This window comes from Leptodactylus fuscus, chromosome 1 (genome assembly GCF_031893055.1).
Source record: "Leptodactylus fuscus isolate aLepFus1 chromosome 1, aLepFus1.hap2, whole genome shotgun sequence".
In the NCBI taxonomy this organism is placed as follows: Eukaryota; Metazoa; Chordata; class Amphibia; order Anura; family Leptodactylidae; genus Leptodactylus; species Leptodactylus fuscus.
Window position 1 is genome coordinate 359623363 of NC_134265.1, and position 20907 is coordinate 359644269.

The following is a 20907-nucleotide window of genomic DNA, read 5'->3' on the forward strand; positions in this document are numbered from 1 at the left end:
CATTGTCATGTTCAAGAAACCAGTCTGAGATGATTCCAGCTTTATGACATGGCATTGCATTATCCTGCTGAAAGTAGCCATCAGATGTTGGGTACATTGTGGTCATAAAGGGATGGACATGGTCAGCAACAATACTCAGGTAGGCTTTGGCGTTGCAACGATGCTCAATTGGTACCAAGGGGCCCAAAGAGTGCCAAGAAAATATTCCCCACACCATGACACCACCACTACCAGCCTGAACCGTTACCGATACAAGGCAGGATGGATCCATGCTTTCATGTTGTTGTCGACAAATTCTGACCCTACCATCCAAATGTCGCAGCAGAAATCGAGACTCATCAGACCAGGCAACGTTTTTCCAATCTTCAATTGTCCAATTTCGATGAGCTTGTGCAAATTGTAGCCTCAGTTTCCTGTTCTTAGCTGAAAGGAGTGGCACCCGGTGTGGTCTTATGCTGCTGTAGCCCATCTGTAGCCTCAAAGTTGGACGTACTGTGCGGCGTTCAGAGATGCTCTTCTGGCTACCTTGGTTGTAACGGGTGGCTATTTGAGTCACTGTTGCCTTTCTATCAGCTGGAACCAGTCTGGCCATTCTCCTCTGACCTCTGGCATCAACAACGCATTTCCGCCCACAGAACTGCCGCTCACTGGATGTTTTTTCTTTTTCGGACCATTCTCTGTAAACCCTAGAGATGGTTGTGCGTGAAAATCCCAGTAGATCAGCAGTTTCTGAAATACTCAGACCAGCCCTTCTGGCACCAACAACCATGCCACGTTCAAAGGCACTCAAATCACCTTTCTTCCCCCCCATACTGATGCTCGGTTTGAACTGCAGGAGATTGTCTTGACCATGTCTACATGCCTAAATGCACTGAGTTGCCGCCATGTGATTGGCTGATTAGAAATTAAGTGTTAACGAGCAGTTGGACAGGTGTACCTAATAAAGTGGCCGGTGAGTGTATAGTCTAAGTTTCCCTGCCCAACCTTGGCCGTGTCAAAGTAGTCCAAGAACCACCATGGATTCTTACAATGGATCTGCAAGGCTTTCAGCTTGGCTCGAGTTGAAAATACCAGGCCGAAGTCCATGGTAGGTCTAAGAAGTGTCACCACGTGTGATCGACCTCTCACAAGGACATATATTATCCTGTCACTGGAGGACTAAAAGGTGGAAACACAAACTAAAAAAAAAAAAACACAAACTACCCACCTTGGTTTTTGATGAGTTTCCTTGGTATCTTTAGACCCAAACCAGGAGCCGGCCTTCCCTCTCTCCTCAGAGCTTGCCTGCACGTGAGGTTTTGGCTCAGTCTTGTTACCAGGCTCGTTCTTCCCAGATCCTTGGTGACTGATCTTCGGCTTCTCCTCTTTGACCTTCTCTTGACTCTTACTCTTGGACACATCCTCGGTAAACACCATAGGGGTTGTGATCTGAACAGGTTTGGTCTCCACTCGCACTGGTTCATGGCTTGGCTTTGGTTTCGATGAAGTGCTTTGTTCCTCCACAGCTGGACCTGTCAGTTTATGCTCCAGTTTTTCGGAGCTATGGCTTGGTCCTCTGAAGACTTCCGTCACATCCTCCGCTTTCTTCACAATGTTCTGAAAGGACCTGGACGCGGGTGAAGATTTTTCTAGAGAAGGCATTGGCTTTGGAGCAGGCACTTCTGTGTAGACATGGCTTCCGTTGATACATACGGAAGACTTGGAGATGGGGCTACCTTTTGGCTTTAGGTTCTGCACAGACTTTGGTTCTGGGAAGAGCTTTAGTTGGCTGACTTCATCGCTGAACGCCCTCTTGTGCGTCATCCTGGGCGAAGCTTCGTGGTCTTTAACTAAGAAGATACAATCGACAATTATAACAATGGTAAGTTTTAGGTTCTGTTCATACCAAATCCCCCGTTTCGGGTTCCTCATTCTATACACCCCCAATAAATAGACATACACAGAATGGCCACTTTATTAGAGACACCTTCATACTGTAAGATGGGAAAATCTGAGTGATCTCGGAGGAAGCCTGGTCATCGGGGCTTTGCTAGCTGGGCCAAAATTTTATACCCTGCCATCCTTGTTGGGTTTAGTGGTGCAGTGATGTGGAGATTGTCAGGAATTGTGTGATCAAGCGAGAGGCGATCCTCAAAATGTGACCAACTTTGTCCCAATTGTTTTGGGATAACAGCGCTATTACTATACTCTGTGTCCTGAGGAGGAGTAAAAATAATAAACTGCTATACTCACCTCTACTGGGTGTCCGGCGGTCCCCTGGCATCTGCTTCTGGTCTCTTCCAGCCCCTGGATGACATCAGTGTCCCCACATGACCACTGTGGTCCAATCACAGGCCTCAGTGGTGACACCATCCAGAGACCAGAAGATGACACCAGGGGACCGCTGGTTGCCCAGGGGAGGCAAGTAGATTTTATTTTTACTTGCCTTTCCTGGGCCTCCACACATTATACTCTGGGGCCTGAGGAGACCTCGGAGTATAATAGTGTTTTGGGTGTAAAAGGAAAATTGTTGCTTACGTTTTACAAAAATTTTGGCACATCCATGTCTAGAGCATAAAAAAAAAAAAAAATGTCTGGGCCCATGCGTATACAAGGAGGGACTATAGTACTAATACTCGCCACTCAGGACGCTGCCCCATGCCGCCAGGCTACCTGTTGGGCTCCATTCACATTATGCCATTTATATGCGTTTAGTAGCTCCATTTGTGATGCAAAATAACGGCCCTTGTCAAAAACAAATACATTCAAATCCGTTTCGAAGGACCCAAAAACTTGCCATTTGTCAGTCCAAAAAACAACCCAATAACGCTCTGAACAGCAAGTCGTCAGAAAGGAGGCCTGCTGTACACATCAGTGCAGATAGAGGGCAGCACAGGGCAGACAGTAAATCACGGCCTCTCCTAATGCCAGCAGATCAAATACCGTAACACGGCCGTCATTCCCCAGAGCGCCTGTCAGGACGCAACACGGACAGGAACTGTCACCAGGGAAAGAGATGTACAGTATGGCGGGGCTACGACTGAGGACAAGCTCATTAATATGGCCGTGAAAGACACAAAAATCTGATTGCAGCGCCCCCTGTCCCTTGGTGGAGGAGAGGGGCAGTCATTTTAGGCGCCTCAACTGAAATTATGCCTGGGGCCTTCCCCTAATTAAAATTTTAGGCCACACCACCAAAAAAAAAAAACAAAGAAAAAAAAAAAAACACCTCCTTTATTGCCCCCACACAGTATAATGCCCCCCCTTTCCAGGTTCCAACAGTATATATTGCCCCCTACACTACCAACTTTTCTTGGTCCCCACACATAATACTGCCCTTTTTTTTTTTGCACACACAGTATACTGCCCCCTCTCTTGTCCCCCACATCATACCCTGCCCCCTCTTGTCCCCCACACCGTACAATGCCCCCTCTCGTCCCCCACAATGTACAATGCCCCCTCTATAGTCCCCCACACCGTACAATGCCCCCTCTAGTCCCCCACACCGTACACTGCGCCCTCTATTGTCCCCCACACCGAACACTGCCCCCTCTATTGTCCCCCACACCGTACACTGCCCCCTCTATTGTCCCCCACACCGTACACTGCCCCCTCTATTGTCCCCCACACCGTACACTGCCCCCTCTATTGTCCCCCACACCGTACACTGCCCCCTCTCGTCCCCCACACCGTACACTGCCCCCTCTCGTCCCCCACACCGTACACTGCCCCCTCTCGTCCCCCACACCGTACACTGCCCCCTCTCTTGTCCCCTACACTGTACACTGCCCCCTCTCTTGTCCCCCCACACCCTACACTGCCCCCTCTCGTCCCCCCACACCCTACACTCCCCCTCTCTTGTCCCCCACACCATACACTGCCCTCTCTATTGCCACCCACACAATAAGCCGCTATCTAATGGTAGGTAACACTCGTTGTTTTCCTCCCACATCCCCGATCCCGTCCAGGCCCGCCTCAGCCTTAGCTCCAAAAGTCGCTGCACCTTAGGTCCCAACACAGAAGAACATACTGTGCAGCACCCCCTGGAGACCAAAGAAGGGGCAGGTCTGCTGGGGATGGGCGGGTAAAACATTGGCTGCTCCCTGTTGAAACAATCCAATAGGTAGTGGTCAATAATAAAAAAAAAAATGCCATAATGCACCCAGCACTGCGGGCCCCCTGATCTCCAGGGCCCTGAGCAGTTGTGTGGGTTGCATTATAGTCCGTCCATCAGGTCACGTACCGGTAGGCTCGGTGGAAAGGCTGCTGTTTCTGGAGGCCGGTTTCTTGATGACATCTGGGAGCACGATGGAGATCCCAGCCGTGGTGGGCACGGTGCCACTTGTGGAGGAGATGGTGCTGTCAGATCCCAGAGAGGTATTGGACCTGGTCAAGGAACTTTTCCGTAGACGCCCCTTAAAGAAGGCGGCCGCCTTAGACTTTGGCTTTTTCTCATCTTCATCGTCGCTGTCCAGACGGCCAATGTTGCTCGGCACGATGGCGGATGAGGACTCCATTTGGGAGAGCTTCTTGACCTTCAGCTTGTCCTTCAGTTTCCCGAAAGGAGTCTTGGGCTTGTCTTTGATGGAAAGGTCAAACATGCTGGCCGTCAGATTGTTCCTTGTGAACTGAATGGACACCTGGATCTCTCCACGTTCCTTCTCTTTCTTTCCGGGCTTTGAACGGAGCTTGTACCATCTGCAACGGAATGGAAGTAACAAGCAGGTCAGTGGTGGGAAGGAGACACCAACTCTGGAAAAACGCCATAAATCTAAGCAAACTCCTGAGTTATAAGGGAAATCCAGGCTAGAAATATCCCAAGGAAAGCTCATCGATATCAGATTAGTGATGTTCCGACACTTGACAACCCCATCAATCAAGTGTTATCACTAGCTGATACACAGAGAATACAGCAGGAAGTAAACAGCGCTGTTCTCGCTGTAGTGGCCACACCCGGTACTGCAAACGAGTTTCCATTCACTTCCATAGGAGCTAACCTGCAATGACTCTATTCCACCACTACACAGAACAGCGCTGTCTCCTTCCTGCTCCATTCTATGGATATCAGCTGGTCGAAGGGGGTACCAGGTGTCAGACCCCCACCGATCTGATATTCGTGAGCTATCGTTAGGATAGGTCAGCAAAATTTTTAGCCTGGGAAATCTCTTTAACCTTCATTTTTCATATAAAATACACAAAGCTGCATTAAACCAAGTGAAGCAACACAGACAACAGCGCCACCTAGAGACTGAATGATCAGGAAAACAATATCAACAATTTTAAGGACTTTGCAATTGGTCAGTGAATAGGAAGATCCTCAGTTGTGTCCACATGTGAGCAGATCAGATCCATAATCTTCCAGGAGCTAAACTGCTAAAACTGACCCAATGCACACAGAGCAGATACCTGCACTGCAGATACGGAAGAAGTCTCAGAGGATTGTCTACACTGAATACAACTGTAACAGACCCTGAGCTGTGCGAAATCCCAGTCCTGAATGGGTCTGCAGCCTGCAAATGTAAAACTACAACGCTTCCATTCACTGACACAAAGCTCTTATTATGGAGTGGCAGAACTTTTTACTGCCCTTTGGATCAAAAGCAAATATTTGTGCTGGAGGCTCCGTCACAGATGTGGGATATGGATACAAAGGCTTAAAGGGACTGTCACCTCAACCTATCTATCTGCAGGGCTGGGGTGATATGCTGGTTCTGGTGACAGTAACCTATCTATCTGCAGGGCTGGGGTGATATGCTGCGTCTGGTGACAGTAACCTATCTATCTGCAGGGCTGGGGTGATATGCTGGTTCTGGTGACACTAACCTATCAATCTGCAGGGCTGGGGTGATATGCTGGTTCTGGTGACACTAACCTATCAATCTGCAGGACTGGGGTGATATGCTGGTTCTGGTGACACTAACCTATCTATCTGCAGGGCTGGGGTGATATCCTGGTTCTGGTGACAGTAACCTATCTATCTGCAGGGCTGGGGTGATATGCTGGTTCTGGTGACAGTAACCTATCTATCTGCAGGGCTGGGGTGATATGCTGGTTCTGGTGACAGTAACCTATCTATCTGCAGGGCTGGGGTGATATGCTGGGTCTGGTGACAGTAACCTATCTATCTGCAGGGCTGGGGTGATATGCTGGTCCTGGTGACAGTAACCTATCTATCTGCAGGGCTGGGGTGATATCCTGGTTCTGGTGACAGTAACCTATCTATCTGCAGGGCTGGGGTGATATGCTGGTTCTGGTGACAGTAACCTATCTATCTGCAGGGCTGGGGGGATATCCTGGTTCTGGTGACTGTAACCTATCTATCTGCAGGGCTGGGGTGATATGCTGGTTCTGGTGACAGTAACCTATCCATCTGCAGGGCTGGGGTGATGTGCTGGGTCTGGTGACAGTAACCTATCTATCTGCAGGGCTGGGGTGATATCCTGGTTCTGGTGACAGTAACCTATCTATCTGCAGGGCTGGGGTGATATGCTGGTTCTGGTGACAGTAACCTATCTATCTGCAGGGCTGGGGTGATATGCTGGGTCTGGTGACAGTAACCTATCTATCTGCAGGGCTGGGGTGATATCCTGGTTCTGGTGACAGTAACCTATCTATCTGCAGGGCTGGGGTGATATCCTGGTTCTGGTGACAGTAACCTATCTATCTGCAGGGCTGGGGTGATATACTGGTTCTGGTCACAGCCAAGACAAATGTTCCAATCCCAGCAAGTAGATAAAATATCTGACAGTGGGGCGGGGGGCCTGGGCCGTCTATGGAGTCTCCGCCAGGTGCAGAGCAGCGTTCCTTGCACTGTACGGTGACATGAAGCCGGAGGACGGTAGTTTTCCCGCTCACACAGCAGCACTGGTGCGTTACATAACACGTCTACCGCCATAGGACACAGAGCAGAGCTGCGGCTCCTGGACCGGGCCCAGATTTCAGGAAGGTTCCTATTTGTTCTAGTCTGAAGGGCTTTAGAGGCCGAGCCAAGACAAGCACAAGAATCTCCTGGTACACAGCACCACATACTAACACCGATCCAACCCATCGCTGGGCATGACAGCCTGTATGGGGTTAATCTATAATCACATGGACCTAGTCAGGGGACAGAGCGGACCAAGGCGCAGAAACTGCTTCATGTGAACAAGGGCTTAAGGAAGAATTTCTAAATATATCGTGTAATGGCGGGTGTGTTACATAACGGAGGAAAAACTCATCTTATTCCTGTGTGGAAACATCACTGGAGAAAGAGAGAACTAAAGCTGGCAACGTCTCTGCTCCAGTGTCCTATGACAACACTTCCTGTCCCATTCTCCAGCAGCTTAGTCTTCGCTTTGGGACGTTGTGATCACCGTATACCCAGATGGCGGCACAGACACTGCTCTTACTGCAGCCTGAACCGTCCTACTGGAAGCCCTCGCCGGATCCAGCTTCTGTGGTGTAATAGTCAGTACCCTGGAATCTTCACCCACACAGCATGCTCCCACCCTGACAAGTAGCATCCGGGCCTCCACACCCCCCTGACAACTAATATCCAGTGCCTCCCCATCCCAGACAACTAGTACCTGGGCCTCCCCACCTCCTGACACCCAGCACCCGGGCCTCCGCACCTCCTGACACCCAGCACCCGGGCCTCCCCACCTCCTGACACCCAGCATCCGGGCCTCCCCACCTCCTGACACCCAGCATCCGGGCCTCCCCACCTCCTGACACCCAGCATCCGGGCCTCCACACCTCCTGACACCCAGCATCCGGGCCTCCCCACCTCCTGACACCCAGCATCCGGGCCTCCCCACCCCCTGACACCCAGCATCCGGGCCTCCCCACCCCCTGACACCCAGCATCCGGGCCTCCACACCCCCTGACACCCAGCATCCGGGCCTCCACACCTCCTGACACCCAGCATCCGGGCCTCCACACCTCCTGACACCCGGGCCTCCCCACCCCCTGACACCCGGGCCTCCACACCCCCTGACACCCAGCACCCGGGCCTCCCCACCTCCTGACACCCAGCACCCGGGCCTCCCCACCTCCTGACACCCAGCATCCGGGCCTCCCCACCTCCTGACACCCAGCATCCGGGCCTCCCCACCTCCTGACACCCAGCATCCGGGCCTCCCCACCTCCTGACACCCAGCACCCGGGCCTCCCCACCTCCTGACACCCAGCATCCGGGCCTCCCCACCTCCTGACACCCAGCATCCGGGCCTCCCCACCTCCTGACACCCAGCATCCGGGCCTCCCCACCTCCTGACACCCAGCATCCGGGCCTCCCCACCTCCTGACACCCAGCATCCGGGCCTCCCCACCTCCTGACACCCAGCATCCGGGCCTCCCCACCCCCTGACACCCAGCATCCGGGCCTCCACACCCCCTGACACCCAGCATCCGGGCCTCCACACCTCCTGACACCCAGCATCCGGGCCTCCACACCTCCTGACACCCAGCATCCGGGCCTCCACACCTCCTGACACCCGGGCCTCCCCACCCCCTGACACCCGGGCCTCCCCACCCCGACACCCAGCATCCGGGCCTCCCCACCTCCTGACACCCAGCATCCGGGCCTCCCAACCTCCTGACACCCAGCATCCGGGCCTCCCCACCTCCTGACACCCAGCATCCGGGCCTCCCCACCTCCTGACACCCAGCACCCGGGCCTCCCCACCTCCTGACACCCAGCATCCGGGCCTCCCCACCTCCTGACACCCAGCATCCGGGCCTCCCCACCTCCTGACACCCAGCATCCGGGCCTCCCCACCTCCTGACACCCAGCATCCGGGCCTCCCCACCTCCTGACACCCAGCACCCGGGCCTCCCCACCTCCTGACACCCAGCACCCGGGCCTCCCCACCTCCTGACACCCAGCATCCGGGCCTCCACACCTCCTGACACCCAGCATCCGGGCCTCCCCACCTCCTGACACCTAGCATCCGGGCCTCCCCACCTCCTGACACCCGGGCCTCCCCACCTCCTGACACCCAGCATCCGGGCCTCCACACCTCCTGACACCCAGCATCCGGGCCTCCACACCCCCTGACACCCAGCATCCGGGCCTCCCCACCTCCTGACACCCAGCACCCGGGCCTCCCCACCTCCTGACACCCAGCATCCGGGCCTCCACACCTCCTGACACCCAGCATCCGGGCCTCCACACCTCCTGACACCCAGCATCCGGGCCTCTCCACCTCCTGACACCCAGCACCCGGGCCTCCACACCTCCTGACACCCAGCACCCGGGCCTCCACACCTCCTGACACCCAGCATCCGGGCCTCCACACCTCCTGACACCCAGCATCCGGGCCTCTCCACCTCCTGACACCCAGCACCCGGGCCTCCACACCTCCTGACACCCAGCACCCGGGCCTCCACACCTCCTGACACCCAGCACCCGGGCCTCCACACCTCCTGACAACTAGTACCCGGGCCTCCACACCCCCTGACACCCAGCATCCGGGCCTCCCCACCTCCTGACACCCGGGCCTCCCCACCTCCTGACACCCAGCACCCGGGCCTCCACACCTCCTGACACCCAGCATCCGGGCCTCTCCACCTCCTGACACCCAGCACCCGGGCCTCCACACCTCCTGACACCCAGCACCCGGGCCTCCACACCTCCTGACACCCAGCATCCGGGCCTCTCCACCTCCTGACACCCAGCACCCGGGCCTCCACACCTCCTGACACCCAGCACCCGGGCCTCCACACCTCCTGACAACTAGTACCCGGGCCTCCACACCCCCTGACACCCAGCATCCGGGCCTCCCCACCTCCTGACACCCGGGCCTCCCCACCTCCTGACACCCAGCATCCGGGCCTCCACACCTCCTGACACCCAGCATCCGGGCCTCCACACCCCCTGACACCCAGCATCCGGGCCTCTCCACCTCCTGACACCCAGCATCCGGGCCTCCCCACCTCCTGACACCCGGGCCTCCCCACCTCCTGACACCCAGCATCCGGGCCTCCCCACCTCCTGACACCCAGCATCCGGGCCTCCCCACCCCCTGACACCCAGCATCCGGGCCTCCCCACCCCCTGACACCCAGCATCCGGGCCTCCCCACCCCCTGACACCCAGCATCCGGGCCTCCACACCTCCTGACACCCAGCATCCGGGCCTCCACACCTCCTGACACCCAGCATCCGGGCCTCCCCACCTCCTGACAACTAGTACCCGGGCCTCCCCACCTCCTGACAACTAGTACCCGGGCCTCCCCACCTCCTGACAACTAGTACCCAGGCCTCTCCACTTCCTGACACCCAGCATCCGGGCCTCCCCAGGACCGAGGACCTTCAGTAGTCAGTCACACGAGGCTGTCATACGTGTACAGGCCCCGGCATGACGCGGCTGCTCGTGCACCGTATCTGTGTCACACAGTAGGCCTTGTGGTCACGGCCGCCATTACACACTTCCTCCATACTGACAACTGAGGACACATTTACACAATTATCTATGAGAAAGTACCGGAAACCAGTGCAAGAGCTGGTGACCAGTGCCTGACCCCACGGCGCGCCGCCCTACGAAACAGGGGGTCTCCATCACTGCTCCCACCATATTACACACCTAATAAACCCATAAGGCCAACCATCTCATAGGAGTGTATAGGTGGAGATAGACCGCCATATTGTGTAGGGCCCCGCACACCCGACATCTGCCATCACTAGATCGCTGGATGGTCCTCCCACGTTGGTGTGTTTGGGTGCCCTCCATACTAACAACCCATGTGAACCTTGTATTTAACCAGTTACTGACCCTACGGTACGTGGTGCGCCCCTCTATGACCGCCGTCACATCCATCCGCCTAATCCTCTGTCCTGGGACTGATGTTTATATAACTGCGCTCGCTTCCTGCGGCCGCCGACAACAGGAAAATTCACCATCTAAATATAATTCCTATAGAGAGCGGCCATGGGGGGTGGGGGGTGGGGGGCCGCGGGGAGGGTCTCTGAACAGGCTCATATATGTATATAGTAATACACCCGCCATGTCCCAACTACATACAAGGCCCACAAAAACACTTCACAGGAACTTTTTATATTTTTTGAGGTTTACATTTTTTTGGGGGGTGGGGGTGATCACCATCATTGCCCCACGTACAGGGGGCGGCGAGCAGCGGACTGTATAATATTTGGTATAGTGGTTGTCAATGGGCCGACACCATATGGGCAGTAAGAGGGGGAAGGGGCGATGGCGTTAACCATGTGACGTACATAGGAGCCCCTCTACTCGGCCCCCGCCCCCGCCCGCTTTTATGCTGGATTAGCAGATTTCTGGAGATTTGGGGACTGGATTAGACAAATTTTACTGGAAATTCCCCGAGAAGACGACTAGAGACAATCCCAGGAGAACACATGGTGGCGACACAACAGCGGCGGAGATTTGTGGTGTCACTAATGGAGCCTAGAAAAGAGGAAAAAAACTTATTTACTACACTCAAGGGAGCCATTATAAAAGTAAGTACGCCCCTCCCCAATTTATAGTTCTAACCTGATCCAAAACCGCTCTTAGCGCCATCCGTGCGGTTATAGTTACAGTGTGATCCAATGCAGTGGATCAAACTGCCCCCTATAGGCTGGATGCTACGGGAAGACTTGTCCAGCACTTTTATACCTTCCCCATTTTCTAGGCCTCTCTTACAGTCCGTCTCTTCTGGGCAGGTTTTCGGCATCGTCGTACCCCTGTGCATGGCAGGAGATGGTTTTTGGGCAGACTCCTGGTCCTAAAGCGGTGGAGCCCCAAATAATCAGCTCCAAGTAGGCCTTAAAGGGGTATTCTGGTTATTTCACTGACTAACTATGGACCGCTGGGAGCCCCATGATGAGAAGAATGGCCGTCCCTTGTACCCCTTGCTCTTCCACGTGTACGGTGCTCCATCCACTTCTATGGGGCGCTGTACTCCACCATCTCCGCCAGTCCCATAGACAATGAATGGAGCGGCGGTGTGCATGCTCGGCCCCCCTCTTGTGCCCCAGTGCCCAGACCCCCCTCCAATGTACAAGCTACCCCCTATCCTGAGGAAATGGGTCACGGAAATTAGAAGCCTCCTTTAAGGGCGTGTTGACATGCAGCAGATTAGTAATCTGACGGTCTGGAGGACATGCTTAGACTTGTAGTCCCCCACAAGCTGCCGAGTCTCAGGACGCCTGCAGCAGAAATGAACCTTGTGGAATTCCTCATAAAACGAGCCGACCTTTCGCAAGCGGTTTTTGGCATTTGTACCATGTGGATAAACCAGTTCTTCACCCCCTGCGTGGAGTTGGCGCGTCCTACAGGGGGCGGTCTTGGGCCTCATGCACATGAATGTTGTAAAAAGTCAGCTAAAAACGGCTGACGCGGTTCTTTCCAGCCCCCCCCATCAGTGGGTCCTTGTTTGATGGTCACGTGTATGAGGACTTAAAGGGCAGCTCCACCCAAAAGTCATACCCTCACCAGAGCCTTGACAATAGCTCCACTGCCTAAATATCAGGGCGCCATGACACCCGCGCGCTCTATTATAGCTGGAGAAGGAGGAGTTGTCAGAGCTCCGCCCACTCCACAGCCCCACCCACCTCTGTACCATTCAATCAATCCGCCACCAATGAGGCTGTGGATTATTGGATGCTCAAAGTCAATGGACATTTTGCAGGACAACCCAGCTTTCTGAGAATCCTGATGGGCATACATAGTTATACAAGAGCATGGGGGCAAGAACCTGGGAAAGCCGGTATGGATGTATTCATACGGTGCATTTAGAACGGCCTGGAATAACCTCGCGCAGTTTTGACGCAGTTTTTGATTTTACAAGGGAAACGAAGAATCGATAGGTGTCAAAAAAAGCATCAAAACTGCACCGTGTGACCTGCGTCCTAGCCCCCGGATTGGTTATGGTGTTGTGGTATCCGCCGACCTTCCTCTAATCCGTCGCTGGATAGTCCGGACATTCCCAGGACATTTATTTTCGGCTGTTTTTTCCTGATATTTCGTTGTTTTCGCCTCTGGCTCAGCAGATTTTTTTTTTTTAGGTGGAGATGAAATGTTTTTGGCTGGAAGAGGCAGAAAGCAGCAGGTATGTGCCGGGCGGGGCTGGGAACGCTGAACGAGCGCGGCGGCGGCGGCAACGACGACTCAGCAGCTGGAACTGGAATAGGAAAAAAAACCTGCAGAGACAGCTGGAAATAAAGTGCGCGCCCCCTCCGACCCCATCAGTACCCAACACCCCACACGCACAGGGATTTACCCAAAATCTAGCTCAGACCGGTCTCATGGCCCGCAGCGTAGACGGGCGAGTCCTGTGACATCTGACTATGGGGGGGGGGGGGGTCATATCTATGTGCTCCTTACAGATGTGACTGCAAAGGGTTAACCCACGTCTATAGCTAAATGGGCGGATGTAGCAGAGCAGAGTTTGTCACAGCGCAGTCCTACGTAAGACGCAACCGTACAGATCATCGGCGCTGTCTGCAAGAACAAACTCAGCTCTGCTACATGTGCAACATAGCTTATATACCACAGCGGACACGCAACGACTGTGCACCGCAGGTAACGGGTTACCCCACCTTGGATTATTGCTATAATGTGTTATAATCCGGCACGGAGCCGTCTCAATTATTCCGGATGTCACAAGTGGCGGATTATCAGATATTGTGGATTACGAGACGGGCTCGATCACACAAGCCAGATTATCAAATATTATGGTGGATTATTGGGCATTGTGGATGATCAGATTTAAAGGGGTACTCCGCTCACTCACAGTTACACCATACCCCAGTATAGGGGTCAAACCGCTGCGACATAATCCTCAACTCTCAGTGGTCAGAGCACCCCTTTAACAAGGAGTCCCACAGTCCGTTCCCGCAGTTCAGGTCACATGACACTCCAGATTATCATACAACTTGGCAAAAAGTGGCGGATCATCAGACGTTCTGCAGAAACAATACAAGGAAGGGCTCACGACACCCCCGGCACAGACACCCAAACAAGAGCTGCCCCCCCAATGCTGCGTGACAGCCCCACAACGTGTCTCTACAGGTCAGTATTCAGGAGGGCGCAGTCTAAACACAGAGAATGTGAGAGCGGCGCCCGAGCGAGACCTCACAGCACCGCGAGGAATGTCTCAGGGGGGCGACAATACATAGAAAGTGGAAAATTCCACCCGGCAGCCAAAACCTCAGAGCGATCCATAACAGTCCCCCAAATGTAGGAAGACCCACAAATAGTCCCTGACGTCAACCTGGAGGATGACCCCACCGGTGACCCCAGTATTACCAACCTGTAGACTGCCATGTGGTCTCCATATAGGCCTCACGTCATGGATGTCACCTATGGTATCCAGACAATACCACCGCCATATCCCCGCAGTTATACAGCTATCCATCTGATAATCCAGAACATCTGCTCATCTGACACGGGATTTATGAGGACCTATATTCCAGGCTGACACGTATTCCCCATGACATTATTCTGGGGCATGTCTTCTCATAACGGTGTTGTGTTGTTCCTCTGTTATTCCTCCTGAAAATGTATGAATGAATTACCAAGTGGATGATACATCCCCATTGTGAAAGACAAAGTGTCCCTACTCCGTGTGACACTGGCAGCACAGGGACACCCCCAATGTAGTCATACATTTCCAGGAGGAGTAATTGAGGAACAAAAACACCAAATTGTAAGAAAAAAATTCTCCAGGACAGTGAACCAGACATGTCAGGAGACAGGACAGACCCCGGGCCGGCAGCTCTATGGGTAGGAGGTTGGATTTTTAACCCTCCCATGTGTTTGTTGCTTTAGGACTGGAGAATCCAGCTGAGTAAATAAATGATGTGACAAGATGGCGGAGAAGATCTGACATGTCAAGCATGAAGCCAGGATGAAAGAGTCCTCCACCTCAGCCAACAAGAAAGTCCTCCCAGAGATCAAACACTGCACAATCCTCCCCCATAAAAACCATCATCATGACAGACATGCCCTATATCAGGTGAGTCCTCCTCCAGTGCACCTGTAATACCGCATACATCTTATACAGCATTGTATGGGAAGGAACCTCCCATCATGCATCAGGATACAACACATCTAATGGAGTGGGGGAAGGGATGTGACAACTGCTCTGAACACACACCTCATATATATAACTACTATAATACTACCTCCTATGTACAAGAATATAACTACTATAATACTACCTGCTATGTACTAGAATATAACTACTATAATACTACCTCCTATGTACAAGAATATAACTACTATAATACTGCTCCTATGTACAAGAATATAACTACTATAATACTACTCCTATGTACAAGAATATAACTACTATAATACTACTCCTATGTACAAGAATATGACTACTATAATACTGCTCCTATGTACAAGAATATAACTACTATAATACTACTCCTATGAACAAGAATATAACTACTATAATACTACTCCTATGTACAAGAATATAACTACTATAATACTACCTCCTATGTACATGAATATAACTACTATAATACTACTCCCATGTACAAGAATATAACTACTATACTACCTCCTATGTACAAGAATATAACTACTATAATACTGCTCCTATGTACAAGAATATAACTACTATAATACTACTCCTATGTACAAGAATATAACTACTATAATACTGCTCCTATGTACAAGAATATAACTACTATAATACTACTCCTATGTACAAGAATATAACTACTATAATACTACTCCTATGTACAAGAATATAACTACTATAATACTACCTCCTATGTACAAGAATATAACTACTATAATACTGCCCCTATGTACAAGAATATAACTACTATAATACTACCTCCTATGTACAAGAATATAACTACTATAATACTGCTCCTATGTACAAGAATATAACTACTATAATACTACTCCTATGTACAAGAATATAACTACTATAATACTGCTCCTATGTACAAGAATATAACTACTATAATACTACTCCTATGTACAAGAATATAACTACTATAATACTACCTCCTATGTACAAGAATATAACTACTATAATACTGCCCCTATGTACAAGAATATAACTACTATAATACTACCTCCTATGTACAAGAATATAACTACTATAATACTGCTCCTATGTACAAGAATATAACTACTATAATACTACTCCTATGTACAAGAATATAACTACTATAATACTGCTCCTATGTACAAGAATATAACTACTATAATACTGCTCCTATGTACAAGAATATAACTACTATAATACTACTCCTATGTACAAGAATATAACTACTATAATACTACCCCTATGTACAAGAATATAACTACTATAATACTGCTCCTATGTACAAGAATATAACTACTATAATACTGCTCCTATGTACAAGAATATAACTACTATAATACTGCTCCTATGTACAAGAATATAACTACTATAATACTACTCCTATGTACAAGAATATAACTACTATAATACTGCACCTATGTACAAGAATATAACTACTATAATACTGCACCTATGTACCAGAATATACTACTAATACCGCTCCCAGCGCACCAGTATATAACCTGTGTGCTTGTATTAGAGGGGTAGGGGGTTCAGTGAGGAGAATGTACAATCTTCAGACTCCCCGTCCCCCCGCATGCTGTGATGTGGATGCACCGCCCCCCGCAGCTGATCACATAAGTAGGTTAGTCGCAGACAGGCCGCTGATTGTTTGTGCAGATTATTTCTGTATGTGACGGAACGCACTATGGGAAATTTCAGAAGAGACAGGTTATAAGGGAACACTGGGAAAGCTGGGTGATTTCCAGTCATGCAGTGATGTAGTAGAGTGCGCTGCATTACTGCCATTGTGTTCATCACCCAGCTTTTCCAGGTACGGATAACTAAGCAAGACCTGGGTGAGCAGTGTGCAGAGACGGGAGGGCCGGCGCCGCAGCAGACATTCCAGGCAGCATACCGTGCCCTGTCCTAATAAACAACCCCGACCAAAATAGACACAGCAGCCGCTGCCGCGTTCTTATTGGCGTTTCCTCCAGAGCTGCGGCTCACATCACACAGGGCAGAGGAAAAGCAAACAGGGGGCAGGCAGCACAATGGACGCCCCGGGCAGGAGGAGAAAGACTGCATTATCTGGTGACCCCGTCCCAAAACAACCACCCGCCGAGGCCACGACCGTGACACCGAGCCAACTCGCAGCAAAGCATTCTGGGACCAGAGTCAGCGGTGGCCTTCACACAGCGCTAAATAATAAGGCTACAGTCATGTGACCAAACATCGCCACGCTGACCTAGGCGAATGGCGCCGCCCTGTGACCCCAATGGTGACCTCTAATCCCTAATACAGATCAAGCGTTATTGTATATAGTCGCCGCCACAATGTTCACAAATTCACCGTACGAAGGTGAACATAAAGTCGCCACGTAGTTGCGGAGCGACCTTGTATGATGGCTTATAGGGGAGCGCAGAGTGTGAACAGAGCCTTGAAGGAAGCAGCCCGATTTATGAGGGTCAGTTCACATGGGGCAGACGCGTTACATCCAGATTTACCACGACTACATGACGCAGGTTTTGTCCAAGGCTTAAAGGGATGGTCTTCCTTCCAGAATGCGACAGGTCCGGCTCCATAGTACATGTGACAACTCCTTTAAAGGGGTATTCCAGCCTTAATAATGGATAGGACAGGTCACCAACTGAAGACCTTTGGGGGCCGGACACTCGAGATCCCCACAGATCAACTGCTTGAAGAGACCACGCACAGTGCCATACATAGCATAGTGGCTGCACTTGGTATTGCAGTTCCGACTATTCACTTAAGTGGGCCATGTGACCAATGAACGTGACGTCATATAGCCTGGGAAGCTTCAAACAGCTGATCTGCGGCGGCGCCCGGTGTGAACTTCCCCGCCAAAATTCCCTTTAAAGGAAAACTGTGTGGGCAACCAGTTTCGGGTGGTTTCTTTAAGGTTGGGGCTGCCCATGATGTCATCCCGACCTGCAGTTTTCTGCCACAATACTGCTATGTGTGAACTCAGCCTTAGACAGTTTGGATATCTGACCCCATTTCCCCTGCCGGTCCCATCTGCCAGTCCAGGAGGGGCGGGGGGAGTTAACCCTTTAACCTTAGGCCGGGACTTGGCCTGCAGATCCAGAATATTCCCACCAGCCCCATCTAGGCAAATGGCCGACACGACGATACGGGAGGATTCGTTATAAAACTGTATAAACTACAAGTCCCAGCAGGGCCCCAATACATCACCCTCAGCTCTGCTACATCTCCTCTTACCAAGACGCAGCGCCCCTCCTACAGAATATAGCCGCCATAGTGACACCCACCCGAAAATCATGGGGATACCAAAGTCCAAGTAAACTGTTTAAAGGGGAACTGCACCCGCTCTCCCAACCTCCTATAGGGGTACTAAACAAAAATGGTCAAGATTGATCGGGGTGTTCCTGTACCCTGGCGGCCATATTGTGACTGGGGATGAGATTGTCCCTCAGATGGAGACCAATATGGACGGCAGGACCAGAGGTGACCACAATGGTCTCCTTCAGAAGTACTGGCGGGGGTGGGGAATTGGACAGCTACCCCATCAGGACGTCCATTCTCTTCTCCACTTACTCCAGTCTGACCGGGTTAGGCCTTATTCACACTGAGGTGAAAAGTCGCCATAACAAACACTACAAGGGCCCGTTCACACTTCAATTTTTTGATGGCCTGTTTAATGGATGAGCTACAAAAATAGGACAAATCTATGAGGTATCTGTGGAGACGTCCGCCCCATGACTGGAGTCTGTCATGTGACCACCTAAGGGGGAATGTGGGGGAGGGGAGGGGTCAGGTTTGTTTTGTCAGGGTGGATTGACGGACCAGTTTGGGCCACGTCTCTAGGCCAACCACCATCTTGGTGTGACCAAGAGGACCCCTCTGGAGTGGCGGCACTACATGTCACAGGAGCCAAATATACCCTGGCGGGGGAGAGAAGTCATATTAGCAGTGGCCCCTACTTACTGGTTCCTCTGGGAGCGGCCCTCCTGGTAGACGTTCTGTAGAGACACGCTGACCTGCCCCAGAAACTGGTCCATGCCGATGAGGGCGCGATGCATGACGATGAGCTGAAGCTCGCAGTTCTCCCCTCTTTCCAACGCGCCGGGGGAAAGCTCGAAGGAACATTCCTCCTTCCATTCTGGAGACCCCGGGGTCTTCTCCACCACCGAGGTGCTGTACTTCTCCCGTCCAACCTGGATCAGCGTGTAGGCATCGCTGGTGCCGTGCTTCCCCTTGGCACGGAGCCCTCTGGCTTGCAGGATGGTGACTTGGACATGGGTGGGAAGCCAGCCCAATTCGGGTTCAGGCCGCAGAAACATCTGGAGTGCGGGGGTAAGACGTGCCAGGAACCGGACGGACCTGAAATGTGAGAGGATGGAGGTCAGGGTGCAAGGCGGCCATCTGTGCCCACTTACCAGCCCATAACAGTCACCCTATAAGTAACGGGGCACCCTGTCCTTCAATTCGAGTACCCCATGTCACAGCCTAGCTCAGCTGACTCTCAGTTCCTATGGGTAAAGTTCCAGCATGTATGAGCTGAGCAGTTCTTCCCATCCCTGCAGCCTGCACTACCTACCAATGCACAGTGTATAGCGGTGTCCTGAGCCCGCACAATGATGCAGCACTTATTATCCCAGCACAGCATGCAGCGCCCTCCCCACTGCAGGCAGCTCACCTCTCAGCTGATGCACATTGTGCTGCTCAGGCTCCAGGGGCCACAGTTCAGCCGGGGTCCTCAGTGTCTGCAGCTGGGGCTGAGCAGAGCAGGCGGGGTCCTGCAGCTCCTACTGCAAACTTTGTTGTGTGTCTGCTGAACAGAAGAGGAGGAGAGAGGGGAGGAGATCCTGCAGCAGAGACAGCACAGGGCGCTGCAGCACAGGCAAAGTGCTCCGCTCACATGGCAAGGCACAGGAGCTGCACCAGGCAAAGTGCTCTGCAGATAGTACAACACATGGAGGCTACACCAAGCAAAGTGCTCTGCACATAGCACAACACATGGGGGCTGCACCAGGCAAAGTGCTCTGCACATAGCCCAACACATGGGGACTGCACCAGGTAAAGTGCTCTGCACATAGCCCAACACATGGGGACTGCACCAGGCAAAGTGCTCTGCAGATAGTACAACACATGGGGGCTGCACCAGGCAAAGTGCTCTGCACATAGCCCAACACATGGAGGCTGCACCAGGCAAAGTGCTCTGCTCATAGCCCAACACATGGAGGCTGCACCAGGCAAAGTCCTCTGCACATAGCCCAACACATGGAGGCTGCACCAGGCAAAGTGCTCTGCACATAGCCCAACCCATGGAGGCTGCACCAGGCAAAGTGCTCTGCTCATAGCCCAACACATGGGGGCTGCACCAGGCAAAGTGCTCCGCTCATAGCCCAACACATGGAGGCTGCACCAGGCAAAGTGCTCTGCTCATAGCCCAACACATGGAGGCTGCACCAGGCAAAGTGATCTGCACATAGCACAACACATGGGGGCTGCACCAGGCAAAGTGCTCTGCACATAGCACAACACATGGAGGCTGCACCAGGCAAAGTCCTCTGCACATAGCCCAACACATGGAGGCTGCACCAGGCAAAGTGCTCTGCTCATAGCCCAACACATGGAGGCTGCACCAGGCAAAGTGCTCCGCTCATAGCCCAACACATGGAGGCTGCACCAGGCAAAGTGCTCTGCACATAGCCCAACACATGGAGGCTGCACCAGGCAAAGTGATCTGCACATAGCACAACACATGGGGGCTGCACCAGGCAAAGTGCTCTGCTCATAGCCCAACACATGGAGGCTGCACCAGGCAAAGTGCTCTGCACATAGCCCAACACATGGAGGCTGCACCAGGCAAAGTGCTCTGCACATAGCCCAACACATGGAGGCTGCACCAGGCAAAGTGCTCCGCTCATAGCCCAACACATGGGGGCTGCACC

At 52.4% G+C, this 20907-nt stretch overlaps 1 protein-coding gene across 2 annotated transcripts in view; it reads right to left on the reverse strand.

Annotated features, from left to right (window-relative positions):
* Positions 1-19769, reverse strand: part of LOC142188372 (uncharacterized) — a 36886-nt gene extending 17117 nt beyond the window's left edge. The window contains exons 1-4 of one of the 2 annotated variants that reach the window (XM_075261821.1): positions 19650-19769; positions 18938-19333; positions 4223-4677; positions 1208-1829 (exon numbers count right to left, since the gene is read on the reverse strand). In XM_075261821.1, coding sequence (XP_075117922.1) covers positions 1208-1829; positions 4223-4677; positions 18938-19293 — 1433 coding nt within the window. In that variant the 5' untranslated portion in view covers positions 19294-19333; positions 19650-19769. Of the gene's footprint in view, positions 1-1207; positions 1830-4222; positions 4678-18937; positions 19334-19550; positions 19565-19649 lie in introns of those variants that run through there. The other variant, XM_075261822.1, reaches the window with a different exon arrangement.
* Between the last annotated feature and the right edge of the window lie 1138 nt (positions 19770-20907).